This window comes from Eutrema salsugineum, unplaced genomic scaffold, assembly GCF_000478725.1.
Source record: "Eutrema salsugineum unplaced genomic scaffold, Eutsalg1_0 scaffold_2, whole genome shotgun sequence".
NCBI lineage: Eukaryota > Viridiplantae > Streptophyta > Magnoliopsida > Brassicales > Brassicaceae > Eutrema > Eutrema salsugineum.
Window position 1 is genome coordinate 1492946 of NW_006256829.1, and position 14694 is coordinate 1507639.

At 38.4% G+C, this 14694-nt stretch overlaps 5 protein-coding genes across 5 annotated transcripts; 4 read left to right on the plus strand and 1 right to left on the minus strand.

The window, feature by feature from the left end:
* Nucleotides 1-830: 830 nt before the first annotated feature.
* Nucleotides 831-3555, plus strand: LOC18018084 (protein ENHANCED DISEASE RESISTANCE 4). Its single transcript, XM_006398918.2, has 2 exons — nucleotides 831-1482; nucleotides 1697-3555. Exons 1-2 carry the CDS (start codon nucleotides 1362-1364, stop codon nucleotides 3301-3303), a joined length of 1728 nt encoding a protein of 575 aa, XP_006398981.1. The 5' UTR covers nucleotides 831-1361; the 3' UTR covers nucleotides 3304-3555.
* On the minus strand, nucleotides 3446-6598 carry LOC18018085 (uncharacterized aarF domain-containing protein kinase At5g05200, chloroplastic). The gene is made up of 11 exons (XM_006398919.2): nucleotides 6464-6598; nucleotides 6230-6353; nucleotides 5866-6008; nucleotides 5668-5781; nucleotides 5364-5552; nucleotides 5124-5279; nucleotides 4759-5024; nucleotides 4570-4667; nucleotides 4234-4412; nucleotides 3971-4087; nucleotides 3446-3815 (listed from the first exon to the last, which is right to left on the minus strand). Exons 1-11 carry the CDS (start codon nucleotides 6515-6517, stop codon nucleotides 3633-3635), a joined length of 1623 nt encoding a protein of 540 aa, XP_006398982.1. The 5' UTR covers nucleotides 6518-6598; the 3' UTR covers nucleotides 3446-3632.
* Nucleotides 6599-6841: 243 nt separating this feature from the next.
* LOC18019549 (ribosomal RNA-processing protein 14) lies at nucleotides 6842-9380 on the plus strand. The gene is made up of 3 exons (XM_006398920.2): nucleotides 6842-6937; nucleotides 7776-7849; nucleotides 8063-9380. Exons 2-3 carry the CDS (start codon nucleotides 7826-7828, stop codon nucleotides 9104-9106), a joined length of 1068 nt encoding a protein of 355 aa, XP_006398983.1. The 5' UTR covers nucleotides 6842-6937; nucleotides 7776-7825; the 3' UTR covers nucleotides 9107-9380.
* Nucleotides 9381-10360: 980 nt separating this feature from the next.
* Nucleotides 10361-10926, plus strand: LOC18019550. The gene has a single exon (XM_006398921.2). The coding sequence runs from the start codon at nucleotides 10390-10392 to the stop codon at nucleotides 10795-10797; it is 408 nt and encodes a 135-aa protein (XP_006398984.1). The 5' UTR covers nucleotides 10361-10389; the 3' UTR covers nucleotides 10798-10926.
* Nucleotides 10927-12583: 1657 nt separating this feature from the next.
* LOC18019551 (U-box domain-containing protein 62) lies at nucleotides 12584-14672 on the plus strand. The gene is made up of 8 exons (XM_006398922.2): nucleotides 12584-13101; nucleotides 13198-13393; nucleotides 13525-13606; nucleotides 13718-13775; nucleotides 13863-13951; nucleotides 14041-14136; nucleotides 14219-14289; nucleotides 14455-14672. Exons 1-8 carry the CDS (start codon nucleotides 12726-12728, stop codon nucleotides 14576-14578), a joined length of 1092 nt encoding a protein of 363 aa, XP_006398985.1. The 5' UTR covers nucleotides 12584-12725; the 3' UTR covers nucleotides 14579-14672.
* Nucleotides 14673-14694: the final 22 nt, after the last annotated feature.

The following is a 14694-nucleotide window of genomic DNA, read 5'->3' on the forward strand; positions in this document are numbered from 1 at the left end:
TAATACTTTATCAAAATTAAAACAAAAAAACTTGATATTCCAATAAACTTTTTGTTCTTTTATTTCTCACTTGTAACTATAGAAACACTCACGTAGTTATCACTTCACTACCATATTAAAAGTTTTTTGATTAATACCTCTTCGTTTTTAGTCAAATCTTTGAAATTGTAATTTTTTGTATAGAACACAGACTTTTTTCAACATTTACTGTAATATTGTATATATAACATTTTATTTTTCTTGGCAACGTTGACTGGAATATTAAAAAAGAAACCAAAATTTCACCTGTCAGAAAATATTTAAGAAAATATAAATAGACAGAAAATTAATCATGTAATGGTAAAGACGTAAAGTAAAAAATATGGGATCAAAAATGATGAATGAAGAAATAAGTAGGGCTAACTTTCTCTTTCCAAAATAAATGTAACAGGCGCCGACATTAACAATGCCATTCCATTTATAACTCTTATCCAAAAAAAAAAAAACTTGATTAGGTGAAAACATTTACACCTCTTTCTTCCTCTGCTTCTTACCAAGCTCTGTTTCAGATGCTTTCAACAAAAAAATGGACCAGTTTTTTTATTTAAAATAACAACAAATGTGTTTTTCTTTAATGGTTGTGATTTGTGAGCGACGAGTTGTGAGTTTTTTTTTTTCTTTTTTGAGTCTATTGACTAAGATATCAGAAAATTCCCCCAAAAGTAATTAAAAACAAAACTTTCTTGACACGGGAAAAGAGAGACTTTTCTCAAAGGAGAAAATAACATCCGAAGTTAAAAACCTCTCCAACGATTTGGATTTTGCGTTGTCTCCGTTCTCTCAATTCCTCCTCCTTCTACTTCGCCCCCACGACAAGAAATTCTCCTTCTCTCTCTCTCCTCGCCATTTCTATTCCCCTCTCTCTCTATATAATCTTAAACTTCTGGATTTTCTTCTTTCACAATCTCTCGAGTTTGAAAGACTCTGCAAAGAGCTTACTTCGGTTTTTGATTCTTGATATCTTCTTATGGCTTCTTCAATGATGTAATCTTGCTTCTGTTTCGTCATCACGACCCGGATCCGTAACCAGCTTTCAGACCTGGATTGTACCAATTCCCAGATTTCTTAAACTACAACTGAAATCAATTTACGCTATTCTGACTTTCTCCTCTTCATACCACGTTGACCTTCATCGTCTGGTCTCCGTTCAAAATTTCCGTAGAATCTTCAAGAGCTTCGCAAAGTTTCGATCTTTTATCTTTCTTCTTCTTCTTCTTCTTCTTCTTCTCTCTCTCTCTCTCTCTCTCTCTCTGCGTCTTAGGTTCTGTTGATGAAATTTTGATTTAGAAGGTTGGGTTTAGTCATCAAATTTGGTACCAACAATGGCGAGCCAGACGGGTCAGAGAGTTCGGTTGGTGAAATGCCCAAAGTGCTTAAAGATTCTACAGGAAGACGAAGATGTTCCAGTTTATCAGTGTGGTGGTTGTTCAGCCATTCTTCAAGGTCATTGTTTTTACAATTCTGCAACTTTCATTTCGATTTCGTCTTAAAAAAAAATGTTAACTTTGATCCAGAATCTGGTTTTTTTCTAGATCCTGGGGTCCATCTGTTCTTATTATCTTGCTTTGTCTGACACAAAGAAGTTGTGTGTTTTTGGTTTCTTTCTACTCATGTTCTGTCTGTTATTGAACTTGTTTGTTGCTTTTCTTTGATTCAGCGAAAAGACGTAGCATTACTCCAAACACTACACCAAGTGCAGGAGAGACAGAGGGGGCTCAAGCCAGTGAGCCAAGAAGCAATCAGCCTGAAACCAACAATGTCTCCACCAGCTCACGGCAGGACACGGTTCTTCCGTCATCCCCAGGCCAAGAAGAAGAGAAGCCTTGGGATGGATCCATGGAGTCTACTCAGAAGCAGCTCGGTGGCTTAGACATATCTAATCGAGAGGAGGGAAACGAAATCCAACTGCAGGCAAGCTCACTTGGTGATTCTGACAAAAATGAAGGAGAAGACAACTCCAGCAGATTGAAATCTGACATCAAATCCGAGACAGAAGCTACAAGACATGGGACTAGCTCAGGAAGCTTGAATGCTGATCATGTGGTGGATGCAAGAGCGAGTAATTCGTCCAGTGATGCTTACCACAAGCCAGAAGCTGAAATCTCTCCCGATGCTTCTCCTGTTGAAGAGGAACAAAACGAAGATGATCTTCCTGCAAACAAGACTTCTTCTGCGTATGATGGTAGTGAGTCTTCGTCTGATGAAAGGGAAGACCAACTTCTCAATGAAAACGAACAATGGAATGCTCTTCAGAAAATAAGATCAGGCAAATTTGAGACTCAGAGATACCCTGAACTTTACAAGGAGCAAGGCGCTAGTTCCTCATCCACTTTCTCTGAGACGAGGCGCAATGGTACACATCAGAACAGGTCTCTGCAACTTGAGGGACCAGGAGGGCGTCTTGGAAGACAAGGGAAGAGACATGTGACAGAACAACTTCGGCCTGACTTGCCTTTCTATCCGAGAGATTCATACACACGTGTAAGCCCTTCATATCCATCGCACGATGAGTTTGATCGCTATTCCCGTGCACACTCGCTTCAAATGCCTCCATACGCTGGAGGCATGAACTACGAGAATGTTGACTACATGTTTCACAACAACACAAGGGCAAGAGGTCGTGGACAAGGGGGTAGGTTCTCAGGAGAGATGGTAAGTGACAGAAGAAACCATCCCGGTTGGTATTCAGCTCAGCTTCATAATTCTTACAGTTCATATTCTGCAAGTCCGCAGAGGCCAATGGAACAACCTGAGTATTATCCGAGATGGAGCCACGAGATAGTCTCTGATGTGGAGGATCATCAGCGTAATAGACACGCCGGCCACCACCATGACTTACAGAACCGTCGTTTAAATGAGAGACAGCGTGTGGCCAAGCGTCATATCCGTCCAACAGCCGGTGGGGCACCTTTCGTGAGCTGTTACAGTTGCTCGGAAAACCTACAGCTTCCTGTAGACTTTCTCATCTTCAAGAGGAAGCATCATCTTCTCAGATGCGGCACCTGCACCACTGTTCTCAGATTCTCACTTCAATCCAGAACTCATTTAATTCCTGTAGTAACGCATGACATTAACACTAATAGGAGTAGGAATTCAACATCAGAGTCTCCCAGCGACAAAGCTCCTTCCAAACCCGTAAAGCCGAGCTCCTCTGCTCAGGAAGAGGAGGTGCCTGTGGCTAGAGGGTCTCCGCTTCATCGGCTAATGGGATATTCTACTGTAAGCCAAGTCTTTAAAGCTTCTCAGCGTCCTCCTTCTGTGTAGATCTCTGCTTCAGGTCAAGCAACAAGAACTATGCGCTTTTCAGATGGAAAGTTTTGCCATTGGTTTATCATTCTTTTTCTCACATCTGTGTATAGGTAAAGATTTGTTTCTGCACTTCTGTTTGAGGTAGAGAAAACCATGACACTTGTGCAAAAGTATACAAAAATAAGATATCGCTTATCTGTTGTATATAGTCATGTAGGATTTGTTATACTTGTAACAATATTGAATTCATCATTGTTCCTGGCTTTATCAATCTATACTATAACTTTACCACTTGTAAATAATAAAGATTAAAAATGGTAAATGTGAAGTATATTTCTATGAACTTAGTTGAAGCTGTCCTTATATCGATTCGTCCTCCTGTTGGACACGACAGAGATTCGCTGATCCTGCAGCATGTTCAGGTTTGGGGCTAATAGTCTCGTGTACCGATCGAAATACAGAAGCTGCTTCATTAGAAGTGCAAACTCTCTAGGGAACTTCAGCCCGTATGATTCGCTAACACGCACCTACACAAAAGAAAGACAACTTGTTTTCATCTGTATTCACTCTTTAAAGCTCACAACGAGGGTTATCTTAACCCATATCGGTGCAACTTCTGTATGCTAACAACTTAAATATGAAAAACAAAATCCTTAAACAACTATGTCTAATTAGTGCTTACCAAGTCGAGGAAAAGAGCATTCATCTGTCTCTCATCCACAACTACGTTAGCAGCAACAGCAGTTGTGTCCGAATTTGTTCCCCGAGCTGTAGCCACTACTATTTCTGTATCTAGTTCCTGCAAGAAGAGATTCACTTATCTTCAGAAGACTGGCGGAATTTTTAGAATTTAAATCACACTGTTTCCTCTGAACAAATGTAGCTGGTTACAGAGGTTCATCTTAGTCTTTTACTCCAAAATTGTTAAGACTAAATATTGCTTGCCTTGATAGAAGAGAACATCTTTTCCAAGTCTCTTGCAAAAGCTTTAGCATCAACTTCTCTGTTTGTGGCACCCATTTGAATCAAAGCTGAGGCCATGGATTCATATTCTTCTGTTGCAATGGACGCTAGAAATACTTCCATAGCAGCCCATGTTGTGGGTGATATTCGACCAACAATGCCTGAAAACATGTGGATACTTACTTGAATACACCAAAAATTACCAACAAACAGTGAAGAGTGTTTATGAACAAGACTGCACTGTTATGCATTGATAGATGAAAAAAAGGTAGTAAGCTCGCTCAGGGTAATTGAATAGCTTGAGAAAGTGTCATTTACCGAAATCAAGAAACCCGATCCGGCCATCACGCAACAGCCATAAGTTCCCTGCATGTACATCAGCATGGAAACTTTCACAAGAAAGTAAACTTCCAAACCTGAAGGTTACACCCACATGAAGACAATTCCATTAACTGCTACGGGAGGAGGAGCAATCTTATTTTCAATAGTGTATTTCAAAGATCTTACCACACATTAAGGGCCGTAATAAGGCTATTCTCTGGACTGGAAACAAGTGACCTTATAGAATCTAGATCAGTAAGAGGAACTCCGTACAGCCTCTCCATTGTAAGTACCCGTCGGCTGCTGCAGTGCTTATACACTCTTGGAGCAGTCGCTTGTCCTGACAACCCCATGGTTTCAAGATATCTCTTAAATGACTCAATGTTTTTAGCCTCCTTATTGAAATCCACTTCTTCAAGCATTGACTCACGAATGTCTTTGACAATACCAACCTATCAATAGTATATATTGTTTTAAAATAGTAACTTAGCAGCAACTGCAAATTAAATACAGAGGATTGGGGAGTCTCTACAGCAAAATCGAGAGTTTACCAGCGAAGTACGGCTGAACTCAGGACTAAGGAACTCAAATATACGGGACACAACGTAGATAAAGTTCAAATCTGCCACTAAGAAATCTTCTATTCCAGGCTTTAAGACCTTGATTACTACATCCTCTTGGGAGCCTCTCAGCCTTGCACCATGGACCTGGTTATGATAATTCCCTTAGCAGAAGAGTACATGAATAAAATGAAATTCGATCAATGAAGCAGAAGCAAAAGAAGAACGCACTTGTGCTATTGAGGCTGATGCAATTGGTGTAGGATCAACAAATTCGTATACGCTTTCTATGGGTCTCCCAAGCTCCTCTTGCAAGATTTTACGAATTTCTTCAAACGGCACAGGAGGAGCTTTGTCGAAGCAGTTCTGAAACTCTTTAACATATTCTGGTGGGAACAAAGTTGGCGCAGATGCTATAAACTACAAATTCAAAGAACGGGAAATCAATTGAGATCCTTACTTTAGACATTCATTTCACGTGTCTTTAGCCACATGAAAGGATATAATATCCTCTAGAAGTTGCAACATGATTTACCTGGCCCAGCTTAATGTAAGTAGCTCCCATGCGTTCAAAGAGTTTCCTCAAATATAGAGGAGACAGTAGACCAAGCTGCATTTCAGTTGGTAATCCACCAGACACTCTTGTAGACTGCAGCGGGTCACCAGAAGAAACATAATTTTAGCTCATAGCAAGTGTTTTACTCATATGAACAAGAATCATGAAAACAGTTACCTTAGAGACATCATTTAGCCACTCTCCTCCAACTCCTACAAAGGCCTGAACGCCTTGGATAAGGCGTACTGCACCGCGTGGACCTGTGTTTATCGATGTATGAACTATATCTTCCACCAGTTTGGGCAAGTTCTCTATCCGGCCTGCATCAAGCACATGGATCAGTAAACTATCTTCCAAAAGTAAACATGATTCCAGTGTCTTGATTCCAAAAAAGGGTCTCATTTAAACATATTACAATAAACCAAATCAAATTAGCAACAGAAACAACCTAACGAGATATAATTCTTCAGGAAATTCCACCATCATTTTTAAACAGTATACAGTCGGATTGAGTTTACAATGAAGCAGGAAAATTCTATACTTTGAAGGCGAGAAGTGAAAAGGTCCTGGCTTTGCGAATACTGTGCCGAGAGAACAAATCTCTTCGAATTTCTTCCACCGATCATCTTCTTAGACCTTCCTGATACATTTCTTGCAACAGGAAACTGCAAAATGAAGCTACCGAAACTCAGCAGAGAGTAATAGAGTTTGCCAGTTTTGGCAGCTAAAAAGAAACAGATTCACCAAGGAAAGAAAATTGGAAAAAAAAGTAGACCTGAGATTGATGTAGAAATGGTAACCGCGTGCCACGGAAAGCTGAGACCGCCATTGCTAGCCGGAGTAAAGCTGAAGACAAAGGAACTCCGATCAAGCAAAGCGTTTGTTTACCTTCTGTAGTCGACAAACTAACGACACCGTTTTGAAAATTGAAATATGTGAATCATCTAATAGAAGAGGGGAGTGAAGAGGAATTATCCACGTGGAGACGTATAAGAGGTAGATTCCTTCTCACAATATATGCGTGCAAAATTTCTCGGTTCGATTCGATTTGATCACCGGTTTAACTCTATTTCAATCCCGTTAAACCGAACCGTTGTTTGGACGCTAAATGGGAAGCTGAGATGACGCATTTACATAAGTACCCTTCTTAAAACTGAGAAATAACAAAACCATTCGAACCCTAAACTTTTTCACCGAACCTCTTCTTCTCTGTTTCTCTGTCGCCGTTGCTTCGCCATCGCCGCTACCAGTATGTTTTCTTCTTCCCATTTTCTTTCTTTTTTCCATAAATTCGTCTTCTTTTCAGATGGGCCTGCTCTTTTTGTTTAAGGAATTACGATTCTGGATTCAGTATCGCTCAGAACTTATAATAACGAGTTGTGATGAATCCTGAATTATGATATGATATGAACATAAAATTGTATCTCTTTCTACATTTAATCGCTTTCGGATTTAGATTTCACCTACAGTGTTCAGGATAAGGTTTTTGTTTTATGTTCTGTATTTTGTTTGTGTGTGCTTCTTTTTCTCTTTATGCATCCTGCATTTAGTTAATTTCTTGTATAAAGCTTAATATGTTGGGGAAACTTGTTCTTTATGCACTACTATTTAGGGTTTCTGTCTCTCTCTCTCTAGAATAACGAATAGCTGCTAAAGAATCAACAAGATATTTCGTCTAGTTTTTTGCACATAAAAAAAAAAGACAAGTTGAGGTTTTTTTAATCGGTAAATGGTTTCTGCGAAGTCATCTTGCTGAAGGTTTTCTTTGGATTTATAGATTGTAAGGTTCTGTCAATAGATTTGAAAAAACTAGGCTTCTTGATACTGTTGTAGATAATGGCAGATACCTTGTTGATAATTAACCCAACCGTTATACAATTTGTGAGCTTCTTTTAATGTGACATTTAGTGAACAAGTTAACCTTTGTCGTTTGATGTTATTCATTGACTTGCACAATTCTTACAAGATGCTGGCAACTCCTAAAGTATTTGTACGAGTTTTTTGTTTGTTTGTTTCAAAAGTATATTAGAAATATAGATGTTTTGATTCTTTCGCAACCATTGATCTTCTATTTTTTACTGCTGCAGTTTGTCCTGAGGTTTACAGCATTTTGTCTAATCTCCTGTGTGGGAGAGCAATGACTAAAATTCGTGGGACTGATGTAAGTTTTGATCTTAATTCGATCTAATATGTCATCATAACTTTTACATTTGTCTAATATTTGTTTAATCTACCATTGGATGTCTTGACTGTACAGTTTTGATGTGTTATTAGTTTCTGAAAGTGACTAATGAGTCCTTATTTTATTATTTGTCATTTTTTCCAAAGGGGCATTTTTTTTTCTGATTGTGATCGGTTTTGGCAATTGTTATAGATGGCAAAGAAAAGGGGTAAAATTGATTCTGAATCAGATATCAAGTCTATGGCTCATCAGCATGCTGAATTTTTCGATAAGTTGATAGAGCTCATCCCTGCGAGATTCTACTTACCTGATGAGACAGAAAGAAAGTGGTTTCCAGGTCTTAGCAAGGCTCAAAAAGCTAAAGCTAAGAGAAAAACAAACGAGAATCTAAAGAAAGCGAGGAGAGATAGGTTGGACCCAGAGAAGTCTGCTTTGACGACTCTGGATTTGCTGAAGCAGAAAATAGAAAAGGAAAAATTGAGTAATGAGCTTCCTAATGATGACAGTGAGGAAGAAACAGATAACAACAAGCCTAAGACCGCTGGTTTTCAAAGAGATGATTCCGTTACGTATGAGGAGCTGAGGCAACGTCTCCACCGCAAAATTGATGCGCTTAAAGGTGGTCGTGGAGGTTCAGATAGACCAAGAAGCCATGAAAGAAGGAAGAAGATCTTGCCAAATAAGAGAAAGAGGGACTCGGTTTCTGAGGAGAAGACTGTTGAGGAGAATAAGTTAGCAGATAAAGGTAAGGGTAAGTTGGATGTGGAAGAGGCTGCTAAGGACCTTACTTTTGGCTATGTCAAGATTGATGACGATGAGGAACATGGAAAAGATAAAAAGAAACGGAGGCTTTCTAAGGCAAAAGAGCTTGAAAGGGCTTTGAAGTTAGAGGCTGCAAAGAAGGATCCAGAAAAAGGTGAAGTAATTGCAAAGAAGCACTCATGGAAGGCAGCTACAAGCAGAGCAGCTGGTATGAAGGTTCACGATGACCCAAAGCTATTGAAGCAAAGCATCCACAAAGAAAAGAAGAGGCACGAGAAGAACGCAGAGAAGTGGAAGGAAAGAGTTGAAGGACAACAAAAGGTTAGAGTGGAGAAGCAGCAAAAGAGATCAGGGAATATTGCCGATAGGATTGAACAGAACAAGCTGCGGAAAATCGCCAAGAGGGAGAAAAAGCTCCTGCGTCCTGGCTTCGAAGGCCGCAAAGAAGGGTTTATCAATGAAGGTGGAAAGTAATACTGAAAGTTTCCATATGCCTTTTTGTGTTCCAACATTTCAAAGATGTGATCGTCATCACAAAGGCTGTGAAGAGGGTTTGCACATCTGAAATAGAAAAACATCTATTGCCATTTAGGGAATTTTAAAGTCCCCAGCAAGATCTGTTATCTTTTATTACGTTTTGTTTTGCAATTTGTAGTCTTATTATATGTTCCATTTGCTACTCAATGCGTTCCTTGCAGTGAATGCTCTTATCAGGCTTTGAAACTATACAAAATTTGCAGGTTCTAAACAAACTTGTCATAGAAATTAGAAGAGCTGAATACGATGTCAAAACCAGCTGAGATCTCAGTATTAGTGGTGGTAATTTGGATTTGGTTTTAATCGGAAATCAACATTTGTCGAGGAAATCAAACTAAACCGATTCCAATAGAATAAGGGGGTTATTGGGAATTAGATTTATGAAGATTTTAGTTGATTTTAAAAATCATGAGATTTGTCAAATTTTTAAGAGTTTTGTTGGATTTGTAAAATTTAGAGAGAGTTCTATGGATTTAAATAATCTATTAAGAATTTTTTAATATGACAGATTTTGAGAATCCAAGGGATATAGGTAATATTTTGAAAATTATGATTTATGAATTAAATTATAAAGAATCATTATGCCAATAACACTAGATTATAACAGAATCATAGAATTATTTAAATGCAGACTTTTTGAATAGCAATGAATTTTGATTAGATTATAAAAATCATCATATCAATAACAACTGATTTTTATAATTTCTAAATGAATAACAAAGGAATTTATTAAGAATATAAAAATCCACAAACCAATAACTATAGAATCTTAAACTCTAAAAATCTTTATAAATCAACTCTCCAATAGCACCTCTAAGTTAACTTTAGTTGGATCCAGAATGTTTCGGTCTAGGCGTGAGTTTAGTTGGATCCAGAATGTTTCGGTTTAGGCGTGAGTTCTAGAACATAGTACATAGATGACTAAAACTAGACAAACGTGTAAGCTTACTATAAACCCATAGCTATAAACTAAACAAAACTTGGTGGATAAAGCTGAAAAGAAAGTCAAAAGAGGTCGGCAAGAGAATCTCGGAACACGTGCCACAAGAACAAGCATGGAGAATCTCGAAAACTCTCTTACTTTTCGCCACTCCCACACGTGTAATGAATGACGTGTGTTAGTGCGTCACATTTTAGCACCCTCAAAACCTTATATAAAGCACCAAGCGACGTAACTTTGATTTTACACTTAAACGTCTATCAGGAAAAGAAAAAAAAAAATGGAAGCTATGTCTAAAACCTGCACAAAGATCATGACAAACCCATCTCCGAGAACTCATCAAACCCTAACTCCAGTCAGCAAGATTCCGGTCAACCTGAGCCTTAACGCCGGGAAGAAGAGGCCGGTTGCTGCTGCTAGATGTGTGGCTTCAGGATCAGGTTATGCGGCGGCAATGGAGCCAATTACGCCGGAGGAAGAGGAGGAACTGACTCAGAGAAGAGGGATTTGTGGGGGAGAAGCAAACAGAGGAGTAGGGGAGCTCTTGGAATGCCTTGAGAAGGAAGCTATTATGGGGGAGGATGATGGGAAAGACCCTAAAGATTACAACAGAAGAGCAAAGATTTTTGACAAGAGTTCTAAGATCTTCAAGAACAACAAAGAACAGAGAAATCAGTCTCCGGAATAAGAAAATTGTTGCTCGTTTGTATTTAATTCTCATCAGTATTTGATTCCTTGTACCTGCACTTTTCTTTAAATTTGCAAGGATCCTCTCATTGTAACACGATCTTAGTAATAGACGTTTTCTTCTTCTGAATATGCAATTAACAAGTCTTATTGAGACGAGAAAGAAAAAATAAATGATATTAAAATATTTGGATATTTTTTTCTTTCTACCTAAGAATCCAAATATCAAAAGATTTATTAGCTTTTTAACACACTTAACCAGAATGGTAAAAATGTAGTGTATGATGATGTGATCAAGAAAATTGATCAACACATAACATCTTGACGCTTGATGGAACACAAGTGTAAGATTTGACATGATAATACCTAATTCACTGAAACATTCCAAGAGATGCATCCAGTTTCATATTTTTTTTTAGATTTAAGTTTTCTAAACCCAAAATCAGATTTAAGGTGGTTTAGAATAAAAGCCTAAAACAATCAAATTTATAGTATCAACCAAATTCATAACCCCACCCCAATTACTAGTTCCGCAAAATCTCTGGTCATGCCCGTCTCATCGTTATCGTCCCTACTAGTCTAACTCAAAAACTCACTTCATAGCTCAGAACGTGTGTCAGCAAAGCAGACTTCTTGTCGTTACATTACATAGCGAGGTAAATACGTGCCATTTTAAATGGAGTTTCCTATGGCATAAATTTCCAAATAACCTATCCTACAATAATTAGAACAAGAAAAAAGAAAGAAAAAAATAACTACCCTAGAAAAGATGTCCAAAAATTACAGAAGAGATAACAGAATGCAAATTACGAAATTAAACATGGTCTATCTTCACTAAAGCACAAAAGCAAATATTGTTGGATAAAGGAGAATTCATTGAGAAAGATCTCCTAAATTATAATCCATAGTTAGCTCTCTCTTACCACTTTACAATAGGCTATCGCAGTTTGTCCGGACAAACAAAATAAAATAATTTTCAGACCGTGGAGATTAGGTATGGGCATATTATCCGAACCCGAACAATTTATCCAAATCTGATCTGAAAAAGAGAAAACGAACCCGAACCAAAACTGATAAAATATCCGAACGGTTTTTAAATTTTTAAATCCGAAAAACCGAAACCGAATCAAACCGAACCGGAAATCCGAATAGATATCCGAAATATTCGAAATACAATTATATACCCAAAATATTAACTACATTTAAACTTAATAACCTAAAATTACAATTATAAATCCAAAATATAAATTATTTTTATTCTGAAAATGATGAAAAAATCTATAATAATTTAAATATATTAAAGTTTTTAGTTATATTTGTTAAATTTTGCCAAATTTTGTTTGAATTTAACCAATTTTATTTAAATTTAATTATTTCTATTTAATTTTTAATATTTTTTGGATATCCGAACCCGAACTGAACCCGATCGAATATAATCGAACCGAATCGAAATTCCGAAAACATCCGAATGGGTTTTAAATCTAAAAACCGAAAATTCAAAAACTTGAACTATTCGAACCGAACCCGAATGGATATCAAAACGCCGAGGCGTAGTAGAGATATATTCCGTTGACTTCGCTTTATATTTCCGTACAATGGCAAAGTAGCTGAAGAAGAAGTTCCGCACACATTCTTTTGGGCCCCATACAATAGTATCCGAGTCTGACGTCACTCGCGGTTGAAACGTCACCGTGTCAATTTCCTTTTCCTCTTTCCACGACGCCGTTTTGTTTCACACTTGTTCTTCTTTCTCCTCTTTAGTCTCTTTTCATTTCATCTCTGTGAAAATTTTTTTCTTCACCACTCATCTATCTTCCTCAAGATTCCTTCTTTGTTTCGTTAAATCAAATCAATCCTTCTTACGTGCTTGAGCTAATTTCTAGTTGTTGTTTGATTTTCTGGGTTTTAATTTTGCGATCGCTCGATTCCATGTCCGGAAAAGGGCTCTCTCCGGCGCCGTTCAACGCGCCGCCGATGATTGTTCAAGATGCTGACCCGTTACGTTTCCGGGTCGGCGAACAGGACCCTAAAACCCGTGAATTCGCGGCTTTTATCGGCGACCACCACCGGTATTTCGCGGCAGCAGCAGCCGCCGCGGCCGCAGCTAACCCTCACCCTCATCTCGATTTCAGGCAGAATTTCTACTCGGAGAAACCCATCAGCGGAAACCCTAACGACAGTGGTGGATCAGACGGAGAGGAAGACGTTGACGTCGAAGAGGAAGACGAGGATGATGACATAGACGGTAACGAAGGTGATGGCATGAACAAAGACACTGGTGAAGATAGTGTATCAGCAGGAGCTGGTAAGAGAATCCCATAAGTTTTTTTCGAAAAGTTTCTACTTTTGAGAATTGAGATGTTCAGGCAATGGACTTTTTTTCTCCGAAAATGCTATGCAGTGACAGTGGGTGGACAAGACAACGCAGCTTACTACTCGCAGCAGTTTAAGACAATGGATGCGAGTTTTGCTTCTAGGCATGAGGAATCATCATCAGTCGCTGCAGAAAACGGGTGTGATTTCAGCGGCCGAAGAGACCCTTCTTCTTCGAGCAATTCGATCGAGTCTTTGAGGACCATTTTGTCTGATCCTACAACGTATCTTCTTCTTTTTTGTTTTCGCTTGATATCTACCGTTCTCTGTGGTTTTTTAGCTGAAACTGTTGGATTGGTATGGATTGTGCTTGTGTTTAATCTATAGTCTGTTTTGTTTCTTTATAAAATCGTAGAGGGGTATTGATGGTTGATGCTATGATATTGCCTTGCGGACACACTTTTGGAGCTGGAGGGATAGAACAAGTAAAACAGATGGTACAGAGTTTTGTTTCTTCCATCAAAATCTCTTCTTTTTAACGTCTGCTATTTACTTTTTGTCTCTTTTCTTTTGCTGATGAGATATTGTTTTTTGTTGTGCTCTCTTAGAAAGCTTGCTGCACATGCTCGCAGCCAGTCTCAGAAGATTCGATAACCCCAAATCTCAGTGAGTAAAATTATTCGTGTTCATGATTCTGGCATTTGGGTGTCTCAGAGAATTCATTGTCATTATTTTCGCTGCAATTTTACGCAGCTCTGCGAGTTGCAGTACAAGCATTTTGCCGAGAAGAGAAGTCACAGTCAAACCATTCATCTAAGCGAAAACGAGAAGGATTTGATCAAGTAACTCAATACTACACTTACTAATCATATTGAGATTCATCTCACGTTTAATTCTGTTCAAACAAGAGATTTATTTTCTATAAATGCAGGAGAGACGCGCGTTTGGTGACTCGACTCATACAGGTCGTTCAAGGAATAAAAGTAATTATTTCCCTTTTGCTGTGGCAGATCGAGTTATAATAAAGGTCAATCCCTTTCTTGTTTGTCCCTGCAATTTTTTTTCTAGCAAATGTATTTTCTTGATAATTGCGAGGGATGTTAATACAGGGAAACAAGAGGACACCACCTCGTTTTGTAGGAAGGGAAGCTGTTGTGACTACTCAATGCTTGAACGGCTGGTAAACTCTCATTTCTTTCTTTGATTATGAACTTATGATATCAATTTTAATGATTCACGAAAGATTTCAACTCTTTCTTGCTGCAAACACCTTTATAATAGACTTTTGTGTATAATTGTTTCTGTAACTTTTGAGGTCATTTTGCTGCATAAAACTCTGTTGCAGGTATGTGGTGAAAACGCTTGATAATGCCGAGAGTGTCAAGCTTCAGTATCGTTCATTGGCTAAAGCCCCAGAAGATCCATCAGCCAAGGCAACGCCAAGCAATATGGTCTCTAACTGGCTCTGAACAAACCAACCTTATTACATCACTATGAAACCGGTTTCTGTCATAGGTTCTCTATGTAAGAACCAAAAACTTATCTAAAGATCACTGTTACATATTGTAAATTCCAGTAGTTGCTC